Source organism: Ochotona curzoniae, unplaced genomic scaffold (assembly GCF_017591425.1).
Source record: "Ochotona curzoniae isolate NIBS_2020 unplaced genomic scaffold, NIBS_Ocur_1.0 scaffold_4506, whole genome shotgun sequence".
NCBI lineage: Eukaryota > Metazoa > Chordata > Mammalia > Lagomorpha > Ochotonidae > Ochotona > Ochotona curzoniae.
This window is the reverse complement of record NW_024467119.1, coordinates 44,457,122-44,479,382: the sequence shown is the minus strand read 5'-3', so window position 1 is coordinate 44,479,382 and position 22,261 is coordinate 44,457,122. Positions and strand designations below refer to the sequence as shown.

At 46.0% G+C, this 22,261-nt stretch overlaps 1 protein-coding gene across 2 annotated transcripts; it reads right to left on the bottom strand.

Annotated features, from left to right (window-relative positions):
- Positions 1 to 4,297: 4,297 nt before the first annotated feature.
- On the bottom strand, positions 4,298 to 16,157 carry LOC121147358 (cytochrome P450 2U1). Of its 2 annotated transcripts, XM_040967177.1 has the most exons (5): positions 15,581 to 16,157; positions 9,585 to 10,220; positions 8,651 to 8,812; positions 7,405 to 7,572; positions 4,298 to 6,323 (listed from the first exon to the last, which is right to left on the bottom strand). In XM_040967177.1, the coding sequence occupies exons 1-5, from the start codon at positions 16,077 to 16,079 to the stop codon at positions 6,145 to 6,147; spliced, it is 1,644 nt and encodes a 547-aa protein (XP_040823111.1). In that variant the 5' UTR covers positions 16,080 to 16,157; the 3' UTR covers positions 4,298 to 6,144. The 2 variants fall into 2 exon arrangements, with proteins under 2 accessions (XP_040823111.1, XP_040823112.1); XM_040967178.1 differs by lacking the exon at positions 7,405 to 7,572 and having other exon boundaries at positions 15,581 to 16,156.
- Between the last annotated feature and the right edge of the window lie 6,104 nt (positions 16,158 to 22,261).

Below are 22,261 nucleotides of genomic sequence, written 5' to 3'. Positions count from 1 at the left end.
ATCACCCGGGCAGGCATTTCCTACAGATGCACGCCTTCGGAAGATCTGTTCAATACATCTGATTTACCTTGGGTGCAAAATCCACAGGCTGTCTGGCAAGCAACACTCTCTCTCCAAACAGGAATCTTGGACACAGAATCCTTGAAGAAGGTGAAATTTAATGTCCGCCGTACCTTGCTTAATTAACCTTTCCTTGATGAAAACTGACCAAATCTTTAAATCCTGATCCAAAGATACAATGGGTAGGAATATTAACTACCGTTTTAATCATTACAGGACAGTAAGATTAGCCATTGAGCTTAGAAAACCAAATCTACTGGCTTTTGAGTTAATATCTCTGCTAGATGAGTTTGGTTTCTAAAACCAGTGCAGCCAGACTGAGGCAGATTCGAAGGGGCCAAATGATGACAACATCATTTGGCTGTTTTCAACAGAAAACTCATCTTCTAGGGTCACAGTCTCAATGATGGGGGGCAGATGACATAAAGCAGTGGCTGGTGGGTTCACCTGAGCCGCTTGCTAGCTTCCTTGAGATCCGGCAGGCATCCTCCTTCCAGTGCCCTCCGTTCTCCATTTGCCCAGCGTGTGTACAAAATGTCTACTCTGTGGTGCACCTGCTCCAGGCAGGTGGTGGGTGCTATCAGTCCCTGATCTCAGGGCTGCTAAAGCCCCGGACTTCCCTCGGCTGGTGAGGGGTGCTCTGGAGCAAGACACTAGCAGACTGGGACAGGGGGGTTCTGTCAAGGTCAGGTTAGATAGCGATATCCTGCAAGTGCTTTGAACAGAGCGTCTCTGAGATGTAACCTGCAGGACGAAGAGTGGCCTTTTTGAAGGTGCGACAGGTGGTTGCCCTCTGGCAGTGAAGCACTCAGGAACGCCAAGTCTCCCTGGACCTGAGCTGGGGGAAATAGAGTGCACGCAGGGCAAGAGGAGTATCCCACCCGCAGCCCCTCTCACGGTTTGAGCCTTTAAATCTGCAGAAACGAGCCAGCCATGGCAGACTAACAGGAGAGTATACACGGAACGGGCACCACAGGAAGCCCAGTGCCCAAGAGTCCTGGCAGCCTTAGTGGCTGACTCCTCCGCGGGCCAGCAAGTCAGGGGGATTGGTCCATGAATTTCATGGGAATGAATGGGTCCAAAGAACAGAGAAGGGACTAACTAGTGTGCAATTTTCAGTCGCTTTCTCTGACATACAAGTTTCATATTCCTTTTTCTTTTTTTTTTTTTGAAAGAGATTTATTTATTATTATTTTTTTTGAAAGTTGGAGAGAAGGAGAGACAGAAAGATCTTCCATCCACTGTTTCACTCCCCGAGTGGCCACAATGGCCAGGGCTGATTTGATCCTCAACCAGAGCTGCTTTTGAGTTTCCCACACAGGTGCAGGGTCCCAAGGCTTTGGGCAATCTTCTCATGCCTTCCCAGGCCACAAGCAGGGAGCTGGGTGGGAAGTGGAGCAGCCAGGACATGAACTGGTGTCCATATGGGATCTCAGTAGTTTCAAGGTGAGGATTCGGCCACTGAGCCATCACGCTGGGCCCCTATTTCATATTCCTTAGCTGATGACACTTCAGTAAGAAGACCGAAAGCCACCATGTGCCACTTTGGCAGATCTAATATTTAAATGACTGACAACCTCAGAATAACCTCCTCCGGCTTTTGTCAAGCCCCAGGATCTACATGTTTTGTTTTGTTTTGTTTTTTTAAGATTTTTTTTTTATTGCAAAGAGGAGGAGAAACAGAAAGATCTGTGCAATGATTCACTCCCCAAGTGACGGGAATGCCTGGAGTTGAGCTCCTATCCAATGGCAGGGGCCTGGAGCCTCTTCTGGGTCTCCCACGTGGGTACAAGGTCCCAAGGTTTTGGGCCATTCTCAACTGGTTTCCCAGGTCACAAGCAGGGAGCTGGATGGGAAACAGGGCAGCCAGTATTAGAACCAGTGTCCATATGGGATCTTGGCGCATGCAAGACGAGGACTTTAGCCACTAGGCTACCACACTGGGCTCCCCAGGGTCTACATTTTAATCACAGCCCAAGGTTCCATATTTTGGGGTCCCTTTCCCTAGGCTCCTTCAAGAGACCTAATGCTTTGCTATAGTATATCCATCTACCCAAGTTTGCATTTGGTAAAACAAAATGTTGCTTAGCAAAGAAAAAATACATAAAACAAAAAACTCTGAGGACAGCAGTGTTGCAATTAAAGTTTAATTCAACCACCCCAAACTACAAAAGATGAGGACTAAGATTTGGAGGTTAGGAAGATTTGTAAGTCAACATAAATATTATTTTTACATTTCAAATAAGGCATTATCATAACATTGCAAATAAAGCAAAATCATAAAATACCAACATGACATGTGTAAGAAACACATGAACAGGCCTTTCGGTGATTTACTACGGATTTATTTTCAAGTACAAAAGTTAGAGCCATTGCGTTTATAGGTTTCATGAACTTCTGATTTCAACATGGCCTCCCAGAAAGCAGAAACTTCTTTTAATCAAGAATAAACTCCTTGGTTAGGAATGATGCAAACGCACATACAAATTGAGGAATAATAGCCTTGATAATGCTGATTTATTACTGTAAGTGAAAAGCAGAAGGATTTTCAGGCAGAGCTAAGCGGTCTCGCCTGGGATGCAGAGTAGCCCACACATGTGCCCCTCTGAAGCCTGCACTGCTCCCCAGCCTCCCCTTTCATTTGCTCACTCTGCATTTATCGCCTTCATTTTGCTTCTGTAGGAAAATTAAAGGCCTCAAGGTACCCACTTCAATGTTAGCCTGTATTTTCTCTATCTACTTTGAAAGTGCTTAATCTCAGTTACAGAGAGAGAGAAGAACAGCTGATTCAAGGGAAGCAGAGTGGAAACCAACTGGTACGTGCTTCTACAATGTCCTGTGTTTGTCTTTGTCTCATGTTTCTATGAGGCAGGTATCATTGGCATTCCTTGAGCACATGGAAGTGCCTAGAACATGTCATAGTGAAGACTGTGTTTGGCTCTGCTGTCAGCCAGGCCCCAGGGCTTCTGTTTGTAGCATAGGAAGACCTAACTCCCTAGTGTGCCTAAAGACAGATGAAGATGTCAGACGATGAGGAGGTTTGCTATGTGTGCTGGTCTGCATGTCACAGCTAGGAAGGATCATCTGTCATCGGAGCCCTTTCTAAGTGAACGAGTCCGAGATCAGGTGCGTTCAGGGTGGTATGGCCGTAGACGACACAGTCAACGTCAGAGTTTCGCCTCCATTGAATTCTGCAGGAATCTGCCATGCAAGGTGCTATTCACACCCTGGTCTTCACACACAGGAACAGCAGCACAGCAGTGCCCACAATCCTGGTTTTGCTCTCTGTGGTTTCAAAGACGCTCAGTCTGGGCTGCACTTAGATTATTCAATGGAATATTCCAGAATCAAACAAATCATACATTTGGAAGTGCACACTGTTCAGAGAAGTGTGAATGAACCCCTTGCCATCCCTCCCAGGATGTGCATCAGCCCTTTGTCTGAGGCATCTACATTGTATATGCTACTCATCACGCATTCTCCCATCCAAGTACTAACCAGGCCCGACCCTGCTTAGCTTCCGAGATCAGACGAGATCGGGCGCGTTCAGGGTGGTATGGCCGTAGACACACGCATTCTCATAGTAACTACATCGGTTACCAAATTACTGTCAGGTATCACACTGCATGTGTTCAAAGTAACTCCCATTTGGTTTAGTGCCAGTGGTGCTGGCAATAATACTATTATAGTCTATGGTTGCAATTGTTTCATGATTGTTGTTAAACTTTTACTCTGTCTAATATTAACTTTTACCCTACATATGTGTCACAGGGAGTGAACATGGTATAAACAGAGAGATGATGCAGTACCCTGCAGCTGCAGGCATCCACTGGGGCTCCTGGAAAATCTCCCTGAGGATTAGGGGCATTGCTGCAACTGCTTCCCTCTGGCGATGTGGCTTCTTCTCCTGTGCTAGAAGCTGATATTTTGTATTCTACCCATATTTAAACAAATAAGGCATTATTGTGAGTTCATTTCAAATGCTGTTAGAGGGTGGGCATTTGGCACAGTGGTTGAGATACCATCTGAGATGCCTGCATCCCATATCTGAGTGTGTGCACTGGAGTCCCAGCCCAGCCTGGCACTCCGACTTTCCATGGAGACACACTCTGGGAAGCAGCAGGTGCTGGGTCAAGGTCTAGGGTCCCTGCCACCCACACAGAAGAGCTGGATTGAGATCCCAGGTCTTTGAGGATAGAACCAGCAGAAGAGAGTTCTGTCTGCTGCTCCAATAAAATATATACAGGTGTCATCAAATGGTTGTTTGAAACCATGAACAAAAGTCTAGCTTTTAAAACTGGTTTTAATTCGCATCAACAAATAACACACACTGTATTTTTTATATTCCCTTCAATAAAAATACAGTGTGGAGTTATTCACATGGTGGGGAGGATTTTCCCCAACAGCACGTTCTTTAGAAGTCACTCACGTGTTGCCTGGGTGTCCACTAAGAGCAAGGCTATGAGGGAGCAGCACAGCACCCTCCTCCCAGGGGCTCAGGCTGGGAGGAAGATGGGCAAGCACAGCTACAGCATGGCATGGCATGGGCAGGTGGGGGAGGGGGAAGATGGCTGCAGAATTGAATGATGGTGGAACTATGACATGGATCACAAAGTGCTGTCCTGTCACACAGAGCAGGAGGGAAGAACTGTGTGACTTCCCTTCCCTGGGCCTCAGTGCCATCAGCTGTAAAATGGCACCCTCAATAAACTGTGCAATTACTTAAGGCCATAATCACCACACTAAGTGGGGTGCCAAGATGAGGGAAGACTCAAAAAATAGGTTGGCTCTCATGATTACTACAATCACGCATATATCGACTATCCCAGGAGCACAAGGTGGTGTGAGGAGGGCAGTGGTGTTTAAAGCAGGTGCTCTCCCAGGGCAACACTGAGATGCGGTGGTGCAGTGTGGTTCTTGGTTTTATCAGAACTCTGTGACATGCCGCACTCTGGCTCCTGGCAGTCAGTGGCACTCCCAAATGCATGAGTATGGTTTTAAACAGTCCCTAAAGGGGATTAGAACCCTGGTTGAGAACTGTTCGTTCCAAAGGTGTGTTATTCATGAAGAAGCAGTTTAATTCTCTTAGCAGAGAGACTAAGAAGGTTTTCATATCTTAGAGAGAATTCAAGCCTTGGGTTCATTTTGTCTGTTGGAGCGGAACATGGGAAAGGAATGTTAGTGTAGACCAGAAGATGATCCTTTTCCTTACAATTTCCAGGATGAGACTGCCCAGGCTTACCGCCCAGGGCTCAGCTCCCAAGGCCAAGCTGCATCTGGGCAAGTGAGCACAGAAGCACGGAATTTGATCATGAGGTCCCTTCCTTGCCTGATCTGGTTCATGATCTGTCCATGTAGCTGAGGACAAAGGTAGGGTTATAAATGCACAAGACATCATCACAGGTTTTTTAAAAAATGCTATTTTCTCATTTTCCTCACTATCCTGGGTAAGGATCCACTTCATCCCATGTCTACAAGGAGTAAACACTCAAGTCAGAAATGAAAAAGAGAATCATCACAGAACAAATGGAAGAAACTGACATGTGTGCTAAAATGAAAAGTCCTACCTCAACCTAATCTAAACCTACATCCCTCTTTGACCAAGTGTTCCAGGCTAAAGCCCACTTTTATTTTGTCCCAGGTGTCAGCAGTGCAGTAGGGCACTCTTCTATTCCTGTTTAAAATTTTGACGCTGTTGGAGAAGATACGAGGCATTGGAGCTTCCTTAATGCTGAGAGGTAGAGAGAGAGAGCTAGTTTGATACCTTCAGTGTAACAGGGGATGACTGAGGCACCGAGAAATGAGGAGAGATGCTCACTGGCAGAAGATGCAGGAGCTAAAGATCCCAAACTTTGGCTTTCCAAGTTGGTATTCTGCACAACCAACCTGGCTGAAGTAGCCTGCTGAGGGATCCTCCAAGACAGGAGCTCCCCCAGGCACAACGCTCTTTCCCATCTCTCTCTGATCTGAGTCCAACCAGGATCCATGCAGGTGCTGGATCCAATGTCAGATGCAGAAGGAAGAATCTTTTGAGAAGGATGCAAATATACATATCTGTTTACCAGCTCTTCCTGGAGACACTCTTCATCTCTTGGAAACGATGATATTAAACGGATGCGGGGCTAAGGTTAGACCAAATCTTCCGGTCAGGAGGGGTTTTTGAGAGTCCTTCGGTAGAGTAAATTTAAAAGTTTGCATCAGGCTCACAAACATGAGGAATAATTCCATCTTGGCCAGTTGCTCTCCCATACACACCCGCTTCCCTAAAATGAGATTAGAAGAAAACATCTATGATCCCATTCCTTTTCTTATTTCAACAGCACAATTTATCTGAAATATCTAAACTGTTTTGAATGCAGATAGTTTTAAAATAAAATTGCAATGTATTTCTCACAGACTTCCACAGGATATACTGATTAAAATTTTACCTACATTGCAACTTCTACACATAAGGGTCTAACTCACTAGGCAAAGCACAGTAGCCTAGTGGCTGAAGTCCTCACCTCCTCACCTTGCATGCCCCAGGATCCCATATGGGCACCAGTTCATGTCCCAGCGGTGAGGTTTCCCATCCAGCTCCCTGCTTATGGCATGGGAAAGCAGTCGAGGACAGCCCAAAGCCTTGGGATCCTGGACCCGCGTGGAAGACCCGGGAGAGGCTCCAGGCTCCTGGCTTTGGATCAGCTCAGCTCTGACTGTTGTAACCACTTGGAGAATGAATCAGCAGATGGAAGATCTTTCTCTCTGTTTCTCCTCCTCTCTGTATATCTGACTGTCCAATGAAAATTAATAAATCTTTAAAAAAAGAATATAACTTATCATAGGAACTAAGCGCAAAGCTAAAGTGGCAGTTATGCCATCACTTCTAAGCCTTTTGACCACTTTCCCTTACTCTTGGCTAGAAGACTAAAGGGGAAAAGCCAACTCTGAATATTCAAAGCCTTCTTTTTCCATAGAAAGGATCCCATGTGCCCTAATCTAAGAGTCTATAAGTGGGGGCTTAGAGAACCCCCCAACCCTGCTATCCGCCATCTCAGCAGAGGCCAGAAGGTGCTCCTCAACAGTCAGTTCTCCGGAACCCAAACCAGCACGTGGACAGTTCCGAGAGCAGATGTTCTAAGTCATATTTAAGGATTTAAAAGGCCATTACTTTTATTTTCTTCTTTTCAATCTGAAATGAGCATAGTGGAGACGTCCTGCCTAAATGACTTCTCTCTTTCAATAGTTTGCCAAGAAAGAAACATTTTAAAGTCAACAACATGAAATAACAAAAGATTCTTTACGTTAAAAAAAAAAACAAAGGTTATGCCATAAAATAAATAAATAAACAAAAGTGTAACCAACCTATCCCAAAAGGAATAAAGGTCTCTTTTTTAATAAGTTGTCCTTGGTCATCCAGAAACCGATCAGGATAGAAATCATCTGGCTTTTCCCAAATGGCTGGATCTCTGTGTACAGACCACAGGTTGGGGATAACCACCGTGCCTTTCGGAATGTTGTACCCGCGGAGCACTGGCAACCAAGCAAACGGAGAAACATAGCATCACTCAACATGCTTTTACCCATAGCTCTCCTTAAACACCGCTGACAGGAACATCTCATCTAGACCTACTATCTTAAGTTGAGTGAGGCTAAACTTTAAAGTCAAAGAACATATCAAATGGCACCTTCTCATCACATCCCATCCCATCCCAGGACCCAACCTGGAGCTGCTCTGATGATTCTTGGGTTGATGTAGGAAGTCAAACCTTAAAAGCACTACAACGAAAGCACTGAAATAGAAATAGCAGGATATTCTAAATAAACATTCTCTATGAATTACAAATTCCTAACATGTGTTTAACCCAATTGTTTATCATGTTCACAATAACATATCAAAGGAGCAAACTAATATAAAGGGAAGTGCAGGAATGTTGTCAACCTTGGTTGTTACTAGCCAACAAGTCAACATACACTTTAGACGGTGCTCAAAAGATCCTGGACACATTATCTTCTAGCATTATTGTTATCTATAACAAAAAGTGATCCAGTAACGCAGTGTCAAGTCAAAGCAACTTTCTTACATCTAGATTGAAGTCCATGACCTTATGGGTGGTCTTGAGAGAAGATAAATTCCATATTAGTAGGAATAATTGACTGTGGACACCACCAAATGGACAGGTTCCACTCTAGGTGATTCTGGAATCAGATGGGCTATTTCTAATTCTTTAATATCTCTGCTTAGCTTACAGAATTAAAAAAAAAAAACTGAAGTAGAATTTCCAACTACAATCCTCATCGTGACATTTAGATAAGCTCTTCTCACTTCTGTGAAGAGGAAAGCAAAGCCATTTGTCTAACTCTGGAGTTTTTCTGCCAACACAGTCGGTTTACCCTGGGACACTAACAGTCTTGTCACAGGTAAGCATGTCACCTCTGAAAGTTATCAAAGGCTTACTAAAACCGAGCTGTGCTGGAGTGCCAATCCAACTAACCACGTGCAAGTGACACACTACTCAAACTGTGACCAGACACTTTCCCCCCACTGCCTAGGGCTTTGGGCACTGGGCCCTCCTCAAGGGAATGCCAGGGAGGAAGGCTGTAGACTCACCTGTCTTCTCGGAGGTCATGTGGGGGATGGAGAATGGCACCACCGCCGTCAGCCTCTGCACCTCCATGATGGTGGCTTCTGTGTAGGGCATCTGGGCCTTGTCCGTGAGAGAAGGTGCTCGATCAGGACCAATGACCCTTTTGATTTCTTCATAAACTTTTTCTGTACAAAAATGAAAGAACAAACTGGAATAGTCTGCAAGAGAGTTAAGCAGCCCTCTTAGGCACACTGGATCAACTTATACAACTGAGGAGTTGGCAGGACAGACGGATGGGGTCTCGGTGATGGGTCAGTATTCCAACAAAGAGAAGAAATCCTCCAGAGAGGAACACATGGTAATTGTCTTGACTCTGAGTCCCAGGGAGACAGGTGTGAGACTTGTAATACATGGAACTGTAACACAGTCTGCTCTGGGAAGCAGGCAAGTAGGCTAACAGTGAAGATGCCAGGTCCGACTTAGCCTGTGTCCCCATCATGGCTCCTGTATCCAGTTTCCTGCTAATGCTTCCTCCAAGTTACACTAGTATAGCAGGAAGCTGGATCAGAGGTGGAGGTAGGATTCCATCTCAGGCACTCCACTCTGGAATGTGGGTGCCAAAGTGGCAGCGTAGCACCAGGCAACAAGCATCCATTTCTGTGGAAATGTATTATAGCAGCAGTGGAAACCAGCATGCCGTCCTCCCCCCAATTCTACCACTAATGTTCATAAACAGACCTATAGAGACTGCTGCAGCGGCCAGGCAATCACGTTGCTGACCAGCAAATTGGGGTTTCAAGATTATCACCTTCCTCCTTCTCTATGAGAAGGCAGGGATTTTGTTGTCCAGCCTAAGGACATGGCTTAGTTCTGGGAGTCACGAGGGCTCTGAGGTTGTGAACCCTCATTTAAGTAACCTGGATTTAACCTCAAACAAAAGCCAGCTCCAAGAATTACCTTGTACGTCCGGGTTTAGCGACAGATGCAGCAGGCACCAAAGCAGAGAGTTTGTTGTCGTATCGGTTCCGGCAATGAAGAGATCCCCGATGATATAAAACAGGTAGTCTTCATTAAAGCTGCTGTTGCTGTCAGCTTTCCTCTCCTCTTCTGCGTGGAGAAGGTACATGTCGATGAAGTCTTGAGGGTTCTCTCTGTCCAAAGACTCTTGATGATCTTTGATGATTTTCTTAAGGAAACTGGTCATATCATTGACGATTTGTCTTAATTCTTTGAATGGCCCAAAGGGAAGGTAATAAAGCCAGGAGCAGATGTTGACCAAGAGAAGCTGCCTGTGCAGGCAGATTTCCAACCCTCGTGACATAAAATCAAGCATTTTCTTAAACTCACTGTTGGTGTAGTCAAAGCGTTGGCCGAAGCACAAGGAGCAAATGACGTTGGAGACAGCGCTGCTGATGATGAAGAAAGGATTGAAGGGAGATTCTCCGTGCTTCTGTATCTCTTCCTTCACATATTCAAACTCCTCAATAATCTTGGGCTCCAAGCTAAGCTTGCCTAAGCCAAAATGTCGAAGAGTTGAGTGAGAGAACTTCCTTTGTTGTTTCCAGACGGGACCATAATGTGCAAACACCACCCCTGGAAAAGGAGGCCAAGAAAGAAAGATGAGAGGGACCAGTGACTGGTAATACCAGACAGGGTCTACCATGACACACAGTCACTTATGCACCGTGCAAAGAGAATGATCAGAAAAACAGTTATCAAGATGTCTAATAACCACTTCAAATGAGGAGAATCACCTAGAAGGTTTGTTATTATAGATAATTTCAGGTGAAATGAAAAACAGTGAGTTTCAGTTCCCAAAGTTAGTAAGCCGTTTGAAATTTTAAATTTCAGAAGAATGAATCTAGGTTTTGAGAATCTGTCAGGCTAGATGAGCCCATATTTTTAAATACTTGTTTGCTAAGTTTTCTGTATAGAAGGATATGGACAGTAACTGACCTGAGTGCAGAATGACATACTACACTTGTGCTCAATTTTTAAATCCCAGCTTCTGGACCTGCAGTAATGGCCCAGTGGCTAAATTCTCGCCTTGCATGCACCAGGATTCCATGTGGGCACCAGTTCGTGTCCTGGATACTCCACTTCCCATTGAGCTCCCTGCCTGTGGCCTGGGAAAGCAGTTGAGGATGACCCAAAGCCATGGGACCCTGCACCCATGTGGGAGACCTGGAAGAAGTTCCTGGTTCCCGGCTTCAGATCTGCACATCACCAGCTGTTGCGGTCATTTGGGGAGTGAATCATCGGATGGAAGATCTTCCTCTCTGTCTCTCCTCCTCTCTGTGTATCTGATTTTGTAACAAAAATAAATAAATCTTTTTTTAAAAAAAGAACCAAGTTACCCTAGACTCCCACTTTTTTCCAAACAAAAACATGTCTAATAACAAGCAAAACCCCAACAAATACTTAAAAATGTCCTAGCAATTTTCAACCAAAACATTTTCAATCAACAGTAACTGCCAAGCAGCTTTTTGAAAACTTTTACTAAGATTTGAGTATTGGGGCTGGTGATGTGGCACAGCACATGGAGTCACCTCCTACAGTGCCAACATTCCATATGGGCGCCAGTTCCAGTCCTGGTTGCTACACTTCTGATCCAGTCCCCTGTTAACGTGCCTGGGAAAGCAGCAGAGGATTGCCTAAGTCTTTGCACTGTTGCATTCACATGTGATTCATGGAAGAAGTTCCTGGTTCCTCGCTCTGGCTTGTTTCAGCCCCAAATGTTATTATTACCTAGGGAGAGAATTAACAGATGAAAGATTTCTCTCTCTGCCTTTCCCCTCTGCAACTCTGCCTTTCAAATAAAGAAATCTTAAAGTTGGAAATCATGCTATGAAGCTGTCAAGAAGAAAATCTAGAAGCCCATGTTGAGCACGGTAGTTAAGACACCAGTTGCAACACCTGCATCACATCTTAGAGACTTTGTCTGGGTCCTGAATCTGGAGACCCTCAGAGACACTGGTGATGACTGAAGTGATTACATCACCAACCTCTGCTCGGGAGATCTGGATTGAATTCCTGGCTACTCTTCCCTAGCCAGGAGCTCTTGCAGGCACTTGAAGGAACTTAATCAGAATATGCAAGTTTGTGACTTTTCTTTCTTTTTCTCTGATTAAAAAAAAAATCCAATTCTTGAATTAAGAAATTCAGAGGACGAGACAGATGCACAACACAAAATACAGATACAATCTAAGACCAATATAGGTATTTGTGTGTACACATTCATTCTTTGTTTACCTACTTTGTGAGCCAATAACTGTGACAAGATGAACAGAATCTCTGCCCTCTGGGGCCAGCGTGGTGATGTAGCAAGTTGGGCCACTGATTGTGGTGCTGGCATCCCATGCAGGTGACAGGTCAAATACCAGCTGTTCCAGTTCTGACCTAATTCCCTGTTGATGTACCTGGGAAGGCAGCAGCAGATGACCCAAATACCTGGGCCCTTGCTACCCAGGTGTGAGACCTGGATGGAGCTCCAGGCTTCTGGCTTTGGCCTGGCTCTGGCCATTGTGGCCTCTTGGGGAATAGTGACCCAGTAGATGGAAGATCTTTCTGTCTCTACTTAAATCTTTTTTTTTTTTAAGATTTATTTTTATTATTTTTTATTGGAAAGGTGGATATACAGAGAGGAAAGACAGAGAGGAAGATCTTCTGTCCGATGATTCACTTCCCAAGTGAGCACAACGACCGATACTATGCCGATCCGAAGCCAGGAGCCTCTTCCAGGTCTCCCACACGGGTGCAGGAGCCCAAAGCTTTGGGCCATCCTCGACTGCTTTCCTGGGCCACAGGCAGGGAGCTGGAAGGGAAGCGGGGCTGCCGGGATTAGAACTGGCACCCATATGGGATCCTGGGCATGCAAGGCGAGGACCTTAACCACTGCGCCACCGCGCCAGGCCCTACTTAAATCTTTAAAGCAAAAACCTCTGCCCTCACAAAGCTCATTTTCCAGTGTTGGGTGGGAATAAATGAAATATTTTCCAAGTGTGTCATGGGTGACAAATGAGTGAGATAAAACAGGGTGGCATTGGGCAATGGCTGAAATAAGACAGAAAGGTGACACTGCTGGCAGACAGTCACTGAAAAGCAACCCAGGCCCAAGGATGCTAATTGTAGTGGCTTGAGGCAGGCACCGGCTTGGCAGCAATCAGCTTAATGCATCTACAGCAGGAAGGCCAGGTTGAAATGTACAAGTGAGAGTCTGGCACTGTGGAGTAGAAGGCTAATCCTCTACCCGTGGTGCTGGCATTCCATGTAGGTCCTGGTTGTTCCACTTCTCATCCTGATTATGGACTGGGAAAGCAGTAGAGGATACCACAAGTCCTTGGGTCCCTGCACTCATGTAGAAGACCAGGACGATGCTCCTGGCTCCAGGCTTCGGACGGGCTTGGCTCTGGTCATTGCAGCCATTTGAGAAGTGAACCAGCAGATAGAAGATGTTTGTGTCTGTCTGTCTTTCATTCCTTGTAACCATGACTTTTAAGTGGAAATAAAATAAATCTTTTTTAAAAATGTGCAAGTGAAAAAGAGCGGAAAGGGATAAAGTCAGGAAGGTCACTGGAGGCAGATCCTTCATGGCACAGTGGGTTCAAGTATGAGTAGGAAGCAACTGACTTAAAAGAGTGACAAAGTTGATTAGTGAGTCTCTATGGCATCCTCCTGGCTGCTGCTCGGGGAAAGATTGGAGCCAGCTGCCCAGCAGGTACCAAGGATTCTGAAGTATCAGATGAGAAGCGAACAATGAGATGGACAAGAGGTGGACATGTGGAACACAGGTCTGCAGCAAGCACAGCTGACTAGAAAGGACACAAGCGTCTCTTTTTAAAAAAGATTAATTTATTTATTGGAAAGTCAAATATACAGAGAGGAGGAAAGACAGAGAGAAAGATGTTACATCCACTGATTTATTCCCCAAGGAGCCACCAAGGCCAGTGCTTAGCCAATCTGAAGCCAGGAACCTGGAGCCAGGAGATTCTTCTGGGTCTCCCGCATGGGTGCAGGGACCCAAGGCCCCGGAACCATCCTCGACTGCTTTCCTAGGCCACATGCAGCTGGATGGGAAGTGTGGCCACCTGGATTAGAAGAACTGGTGCCCATTCGGGATCCTGGGGCGTGCAAGGCAAGGACTTTAGCCACTAGGTTACCACGCCAGGCCCAACAGATGGGTCCTAAACATGGAACGGTAACAGTGGTAGTGCCAGAAGGGCCATGCCTGTCTATCTGATGGGCAGAGAGACATGTTGGAAGACACATTCTCTAAAAGGAGCATGATCTTAAAAACATCTCTGGGGAAACAGAAGTGCTGCGAGGACACACTGTTGGTGAGAATGTACAAGGGCAGAGATGCCACGGAAAAAGATGTGATGGCCCTCAAAAAACTAACAGGAATTGTCATAGCATCAAGCAAGTCCACGCTTACGCACATGTCCCCAGAGAAATGAAAGTGGGGACTTAGCCAGAGAGCTGGACAGCCACGTTCAGGAGAGCATTATTCAACACAGTCAAAAGGTGGAAGCACTCAGGTGGGGAAGAGTAGATGAAGGATGGAAACAATGTGAGCCACATATTCAACACATGTATCCATCCAAAGGAAATTCTCACACATGCTACAGCACTGATGAGACTTAAAGACACTGTGCTGAATGAAGTTCATCAGCCACACTACAGACAACACTACACGATCTCGGGTACATCCAGGGAGCTGGAGGAAAGAAATCCATAGAGACAGAAGGAAGAGCAATTGCCAGGGGCTGGAAGGAGGGGTACAATAAAGTTAATTTTTTTAATGAGTATGGAGTTTCAGTTTTGGAAGACCAAAAGGAATTTTGTAGATGGATGTTTACATAGCAGTGTCAGTGTCCCACATGCCAACAGACTTCACACTTCACCAGGGTTGAGATGATGAATCAATTTCAAACAACTAAAAGAAATAAAGAACAAAAAGCAGGTAGGATTTCTCCAGGTGTCCAGGAAATCAGAAGGGAACTCCAGGCAGAAGCAGCCAGCACGTGAGAAGGTGTGGAGAGGATGAAGTGTTATTAAACGGCGGTGAGGTATTTAATGACCATCATTAACGGCCATCGTTAACAATTATCAAAGTCATGGTGTCACTGGTTTCCCCAGATAATAAAAAGCCAGTATCTCCTGTGGCCATACAAAAGAAAACAGCAGCCCATTTACTTACTACACCTGTTGGGCTCTCAGCCTGCACTAGGTCCACACTGTCCATCTTGGCGTTCACCCTGGGCAGGCCCACCCCAGTCTCAAGGCTGCTTGGATAAGCACAATGAAGGCCAGACAGTCAGAGGCAGCTCTGAGCCAGTCAGACAGACACTTGACTGGTGGGCAGGAGTGACTCACAGTTTGGGGACCTCTGCCAGCCAATCAACAGTGGGGAAGATTGATAAACAAGGGCGTGGGAGCCTGAAAAAGGGTGGATCCCCACGCACCTGATACAGTGTTTCCCAAACGCGCTTCTGCGGCAGGTGTCTGTCCACAGGCAGCATCCGCCTAGCTGCCAGAACCAGTTTCTAAGAGCACTCTCCCACCACCCCACGTACTCTTCCTAGACTTCTTAAACTCATGCGCTTAAACTCCAACAGGTGAAACGGGTACTCATCTCTTGCTTCAACAACTATCAAAGTTTCTTTCCGGGTTCACGGGTTGAAGAGTGTGGTCTCACCTAGGATGGAACCAGGCTTCACACCAGTTATCCACCCTCAATTTCTGGGATGAGTGGGTGGGGTTCCCACTTAGGATCTTGACGACTCAAGCATCCATCAAAGCTCAGAACTGGGACTTTCTAAAGGCACCGGGGAGGGGAAGTGGGGGCAGGGTTCAAGTGTGAGGTCAATTGGGTACCCCAGCAACCGCAAGCCCTGCGTACCTGCACCCTCACGCCTCTCTCAGGCATCCCATCCAGGGCCGGGCTCACTCACCCTTTTCTTTAGTCATGATGGAGATGAGTGGCACCCGCGGACGGTCGCTGAAGACCTCGGCCTGCTGCACCAGCGCCTCGCGCACGCTATGAAAGTCGTTGAGCACCACCACCAGGTAGTGACCGATGAAGAAGCTATAGATGTTCCCGTACACGCGTGCTAGGTTAGTCAGCATCACCTGCGGACGCAGGCCCTTGGCATTCATTCCCCCGGGCCTTGTCGGGGGACGCTTCGAGCTCTGTCGCCGGAGGAAGCGTGGCAGCAGTACGTGACCGACGTTGCCCAACAGGGGCCAGGGTTTGGGCCCCGGGGGGATGCCCCGCATCTGGTGCTGCCAGCGCAGCCAGCTCCAGGCAAGCAGTGAGGCGAGGCCGCACAGCAGCAGCAGCAGCGCGCCGCTGCCCGCGTCCAGCCCCAGCAGCCCGGGAGACGCGCTCAAGAGGCGCGCTGGCCAGGGCGCGCCCGTGGCCGGGGGCAGCGGAGGCCCCGACGAGGCCATGTCAGTGTCCCGGCAGCCGTGGCCGCAGCCTCCTGCACTGCCGCTGACCTAGGGCGGCCTGTCGTTGCAGCCCATGACCGGGACTGCCGGGCTAGAGGCTGGAAGGTCGAGGGCGGGGACAGGGGCGGGACGCCCCGGGCGGCCACGATTGGCTGCCCCAGCACTCTCCCCGCCCCCTCCATCCAGCTCGGTCCTAGAATCCCCGGGTGGTCTTCGCTACCCGGGCAAGCTGCCGGGGCGAAGACGTCAGGTCTGAGATGGGTCGCCCAGGTCCCCTCGGCTCGGCTTCTCTGGCGAGGCCAGAAGCGAGGGTGCTAGCGATACAACCCAGCTCTCTGATCGCCCGCCGGATTTCCTGGTGTCCCTCGCTGCCGGTTAGCGGGGAGTCTGAAGTGAGCTCTCCCAGAGCTGGATTCCGGAACAGAAAGGCCAGATCTTGCTCGGGGAGTGTAAGTAGCGAGTGATATAAAAGAGAAAAGCAATTGCGGGCCGTTGACAATATTGTTCCTGCAGTTAGACTAACCCTGAAATACTGAGTTGAAGTATTACATTTGAATTGCATAATGCTTTTAAAGCCAAGTCCTTTAATGGTCTCTGATTATGGCTTCAGGGTGTTTCCGGCAACATCTTCTCTAGGCCAAACCCTTGAGGCTTCTTTACGTATTAAGTTTGACTGTAAAAATAAATTACTGAATAACAATATTATTTAATTGGAAGATGTGTGTGCGTGGCGTGTGTGCACGTGCGCAGAGAGAGAATGAATGAATCTCCCATGCCTGCTTCACTACCCAGAAGACCAGAGAGAGAGAGAGAGAGAGAGAGAGAGAGAGAGAGAGAGAATATGAATGAATCTCCCGTGCCTGCTTCACTACTCAGAAGACCAGAACAGTCAGAGCTGGGCAAGCCTGAAGCCAGAAGCCAGCACTAAACTGGGTTTACCTGGTGAAGCAGTGGCAGGGACTCAAACCCTGGAGGGATCACTTACTGTTTCGGAATGCGTGCATTTGCCGGAACCCTGAAGCAGGACTGGAGCCCACACATTGCCATAGGAGATGGGGGTGTCCTCTGAGCTGCTGCTAGCAACACCTGCCCCTATGGACAATTCGGAGCACCATGCTGTAGTTACAAAGACATCAAAGGGGCAGTGAGCTATATCCTTCTGGGATCAATTCTAAGTTTCTCTAAAAGCAGTTAGTTCCACAAGGATGCTACATTTCAAATTCACCCATTCTCAATTTTCTTCACGTTTTCCACATTATTTTAAGCTTAGAATTCCTCCCTGAACAGATGACAAAAACCTCCCGTATCTTATCATCTATGCTTAACTGTTACTTTTCTTCTTTCTTTCTTTCTTCCTTTTTCCTTTTCTTTTTCCTTCTTCTTCCTTCCTCCCTCCCTCCCTCCAATCCTTCCTTCCTTCCTTTCTTCCTTCCTTCCTTCCTTCCTTAACTTATAAAGCTGGCTAGACAATTTTAAACCTTGGGGTCTGCCGGTTTGATGTAAAGAGTCAAGTTGCCTGCAGTGCTGGCATCATTTTAAGTGCCAGTTTGAATCCTGGCTGCTGTACTTCTCATCCTGCTCCCTGCTCAGGTGCCTGGGAAAGCTGTAGATGTTGGCCCCTACACATGGGAGACGTGGATGGAGCTCCGGGCTGTTGGTTTTAGCCTGGCCCAGACCTGGCTGTTGGGTCCATCTTGGGAGGTGTCCCAGGCATGGAAAGTCTCATTCTCCCCTTCTGTTGCTGTGTCCTCTTCTGTTTCTGTAACTGCTTTCTGGGGGAAAAAGAATCTTTGGAAAACCAAAAGAGGATTTTAAACTACTCATTTGTAGATAATGATAATCAACATGTCATTCTCTCCATGCCTCCTGCAGACTGATCAGTGTTGTGATAAAGCAAAAGTACGGCTTGGTTGAGTTCTCCAGGTTTCCCAGAAATGACTTCATGACGAATGCAGTTGCATAAAACGTCTATACTTCATTATTACTGTCAATAATACTAGATTTAAAATATTCTATATCTGGGTCAGAGTACTGGTTACATGAGTGTATTTGTTTGTCAGAAATGAGTTAAAAAGAAATTATAACTGCATAAAAGAAATTGAGTTACCTTGGGATAAAAAGACATGGTAAAGAAACGTTTCATTTATAAGCTGAGATCATATGGATGGGGACCTGGTGTCAGGACGCGGGTACAGAGGACAGATAGCTGGCAGCAGCTGCATGAGGACAATCCTGGGAGAGAGGGCTCCCCGGATGCCAGCCCTGCCGTACTGGATTCCTTCAAGGTGAGGAAGGAGTTCCCGCTGCCAAAGGCACACAGCCTGTAATACTTCCTCAGGGCAGCCTGAGCACAGCAACGTGGGAAGCTGACTGTTCTGGTGAAACTGTGGGCAACCTGGTCAAACGAAGCCATCGCTCATCCAGGGCTTCTTAGGAATGAGTGTCCCGAAGTTTATGTTCAGGGTATTCTTTCCACACAGAGGAATACCTTCTGCGTTACCCTTTGTGCATTAAACAGAGAAACAACTAATTCCCAGGAGCAGAGCAGAAAGACTTTGCAGTGGGTGGGTGGGTGGTGGTGGTGGACACCTGGGCAGCAAGAAGACAGCACTCAGAAAGACCACGAGAGCATGAAGAGCAGTTTCCTTGAGATCCCATTGGAAACCACTCACTTCCCCGAGGAAATCCTTGGTTTACATGGAGGTGGGCCAAACTTGTTGGTAACAGTATATCCAAAATACCTAATCCCCATTTCTTTGTTATCAAGCATTGGTGTTCAGTTACTCCATTTATAAAATTACAATCAAGCAGCTGGTTAGGAATTCCCTGGCAGGTAAAAGCACGCACTCTCCAGAGTCAATGAACACCAACAGACTTTATGCATTAAGAGTTTGCCAAGACTAATGGAAAGAGAAAGCCAACATGTCATTCGGGCTATTGAGTTGCACAGCTCCACTGACCATTTAACAATTAACACCTTCCTGTTTTTAATATCACTGTGCATGTCTTCTGTAGCTATTTATGTACTTTTTAGTACTATCTTTGTGCCGTATCTAAAATTGGGACAAAAGATGGACCTACATCAAACCTAAGTGATGCTAAGTGAAAAGATTAAGTCCAATGGCTATCAAGCTGTAATTATAACAGTTATCATGGGGCCCCAAATAATATTTTGAAATCAGTGGTTCAGCATTAACTGCTTCCTTTTTTCATTTTTCATTTTTCTCTTCCTGCATATCTCTCTCCTTTCCTTGGCCCTTCCCACTGTATTAATTCTTTTCATCATAAGATTGAAGCTGGTCAGGCTATTCTTTTCTCTTTTTACGCCTGTATAATATGCAGCCCTGCCCATCTTCCACATTACTCCCTGCACTCCCCTCCAGTGTCTGAGGTACTAGAATTTCCTTGGATTACTGTTAAGGGGAGGAAGATTCCTGAAAAACTGAGTGTCACCGGTAGACAGCATCCCAGAAGAATCAAAACCCAACTCTCAAAGCTTCTTTATACTGGACAACGTGACAGAGCCTGCACTGGCCCACAGTTTGTTGTTGTTGTTGAATGTCAATGTGGAAACAGTGTAGGTATCCTTCAACACATCAGCAGGACTGGGAGTGGGAAGCAGTGGCCTATTTGAGCAACAGACCACGGTTTCACAATAGAAAAGGAGTACGTGATGAGACACTCTGTGGTATGGATCTCAAAAACATTAGGCTGAGTGAAAGGGCCAGAGACAAAAGGATACACACTGCCTAACTGCATCTAAATGAAGTTGTGAAATCAGACCAGGAGGTGAACTGTCTGGGGAGGGACAAGAGCCATTTTCTAGGGTTGGTGGACATGTTCAGTATCTTAGCTGCTATCCAGGACTGTTCAGTGAGTAGTGACATGACCGAAGTCTGTTACATGTTTAGTTCAGTACAGATTTACCCATCATGGGCCTGAGCACACTTTCCAACCTCCATTGTTCTTCCAAAACTACATTCATTTTTACTGTTTATTTTTCAAGTTGCAGGCAGGATAAGATGTATACAAAAGCCAGCATCTCATACAACATCCAAAGTTTTCAAGTTTTCAGCAAGAGAATGAGAAACAGAAATCTTCCATTTGCTGGTTTACTCCCTAAGTGGCTGCAATGTCTAGAGCTGGACCAGTTGTAGGCCAGGAGCTTCCTCTGGGTCTACCATGTGGGTGCAGGGGCCCAAGGTCTTGGGAAACATTGTGCCAGCTTCCCAGGTGCATTAGCAGCAAACTGGGTCAGAAGTGGAACAGCTGGGACTTGGAATGACGCCCATATGGGATGCTGGTGCTAAAGGCAGAGGCTTAACTTATTCGTTATATTGCTGGCCTATTATGGATGGATTAAAAAAAATACACTGAGTGGAAAGATGTAGGGACAAAAAGGTACATACTAAATGCCTGTATTTATATTCATTTTAATTAATTAGCTTCCTGCACTCCATGGAGGAAACCGGAGTTCCAGAGCTTCAGCCTCTGGTCCAACCCCAGCTACCATGGATGTGAAACAGAACTCGTGCTCTCTGCCTGTGTGTGTTTGTGCTTTGCCTGTCATGTAAGTTTTTACAAAAGCAGCTCAAGAGTAACATTTCTCATTAAAAGACTGAGGATCTTCTGATTTCAGTTAGCCTGACCACGACTGTTAGAGTCTAACATGGTACTTTTATGGAGGCTAAGTGTGGCTGAAATCCCTTTCCTTGTTTCTTGCTGGCTTCCATTTGCTACACAGCATCCACTGCAGGAACCAACACGGGAGCCCTGTCTAGGAGTAACTGTGTTTTCGGTGGGAAAGTTGTTGACTTGCCTGCCTTCTTCCTGTTGTGAAAGTTTGGGCTTTATAACACCAGGATTCTCAGATTCCTCACTTGCTAACATTCTGCGCAAGTGGATTCTAGAACTTTACACATGGAGTCAAGAGACTTTGTAAAACTCAATAATATTTAAAATGCAAAGCACAAAATCTGAGAAAATAAGATCTTTTTACACAACAAAGCCTAACTTTTAGTTTCAAAGGAGGAATCCCAGGGTTGTTACTTCCTGGTGCTAGTCCCTGGGCTTGGCCACATGCTCGATAATGACACTCGTATCTACGTCTCTGTAAGAATCCAGTTCTGGGGCGAACATGGGAGGGGTATGGGCTCCCACCAAACTGTGTGTTTGGCAGTTTGATATTCTATTCTTATTTTAAAAATTGCAATGCATAGCTTTTGCAGAGGATTAAAACTTTAGGAATCTGTAAAAGAGAAAAAATATTTCTTGCTGTTATTTTCTGGAGAACATTATTTAGAATATTCATGTATAGGTATATGTGTGTGCATATATATATATATTCATTTTTGATCTTATGTATATGGAGGTACTTCAAAAGGTGCATAAAAATAGCAAAAAATTTTTTGTACAAAAATTTTGCAATTCATGTACAATTTTGTCATGATTCACATTGTCATGAATTCTTTGAAAACCCTGCAAAGTCATGGGATTTCATAATATTTTCTATCCAAATAAATGTCTCTTTTGATTCCATTTTCCATAAATATTTTGCAGGATCCTCAAAATATTTTATTTTACATTTATTTATTTTTTACTGAGAAGAGAGATTTACAGCGAGAAGGGGAGACAAAAAGTTCTTCTGTCTTCTGGTTTACTGCTCAAATGGCTGCAGTGGTCAGAACTGAGCTGATCTGAAGCCAGGAGCTTCTTCTAGGTGCAAGGTCCTAATGTTTGCTGCTTTCCCAGGCCCAAGCAGGGAGCTGGATGGAAAGTGGAGCAGCCAGGACATGAACAGGCACCCATATGGAATTCCAGTGCTTGAAGGTAGAGCTGTAGTCAATACTATTTACTGATTTATTTGAAAAGCAAAAGAAATAGAGAAAGTGACAGATAAAAATATCTTCCAAACACGATTTTATTCCCCAAAGGCTCACAACAGCCAGAGCTGAATAACGTTGAAACTAGGAGCCAGAAACTCCATCCCGGTCTCCCACATCAGTTGCAGAATGGCCCAAGTACTTGAGCCATTCATTATCTGCTACCATTCAGAATGTGCAGTAACCGGATCTGAAGCAGAAGCGCGCCTCAAGCCCAGGTTCTCCAATGTGGGATGCAAGCAATTTTAGGGGCATCCTGTGTTTGTAATTGTTGTTGTTCTATTTACAAGCCACATACTT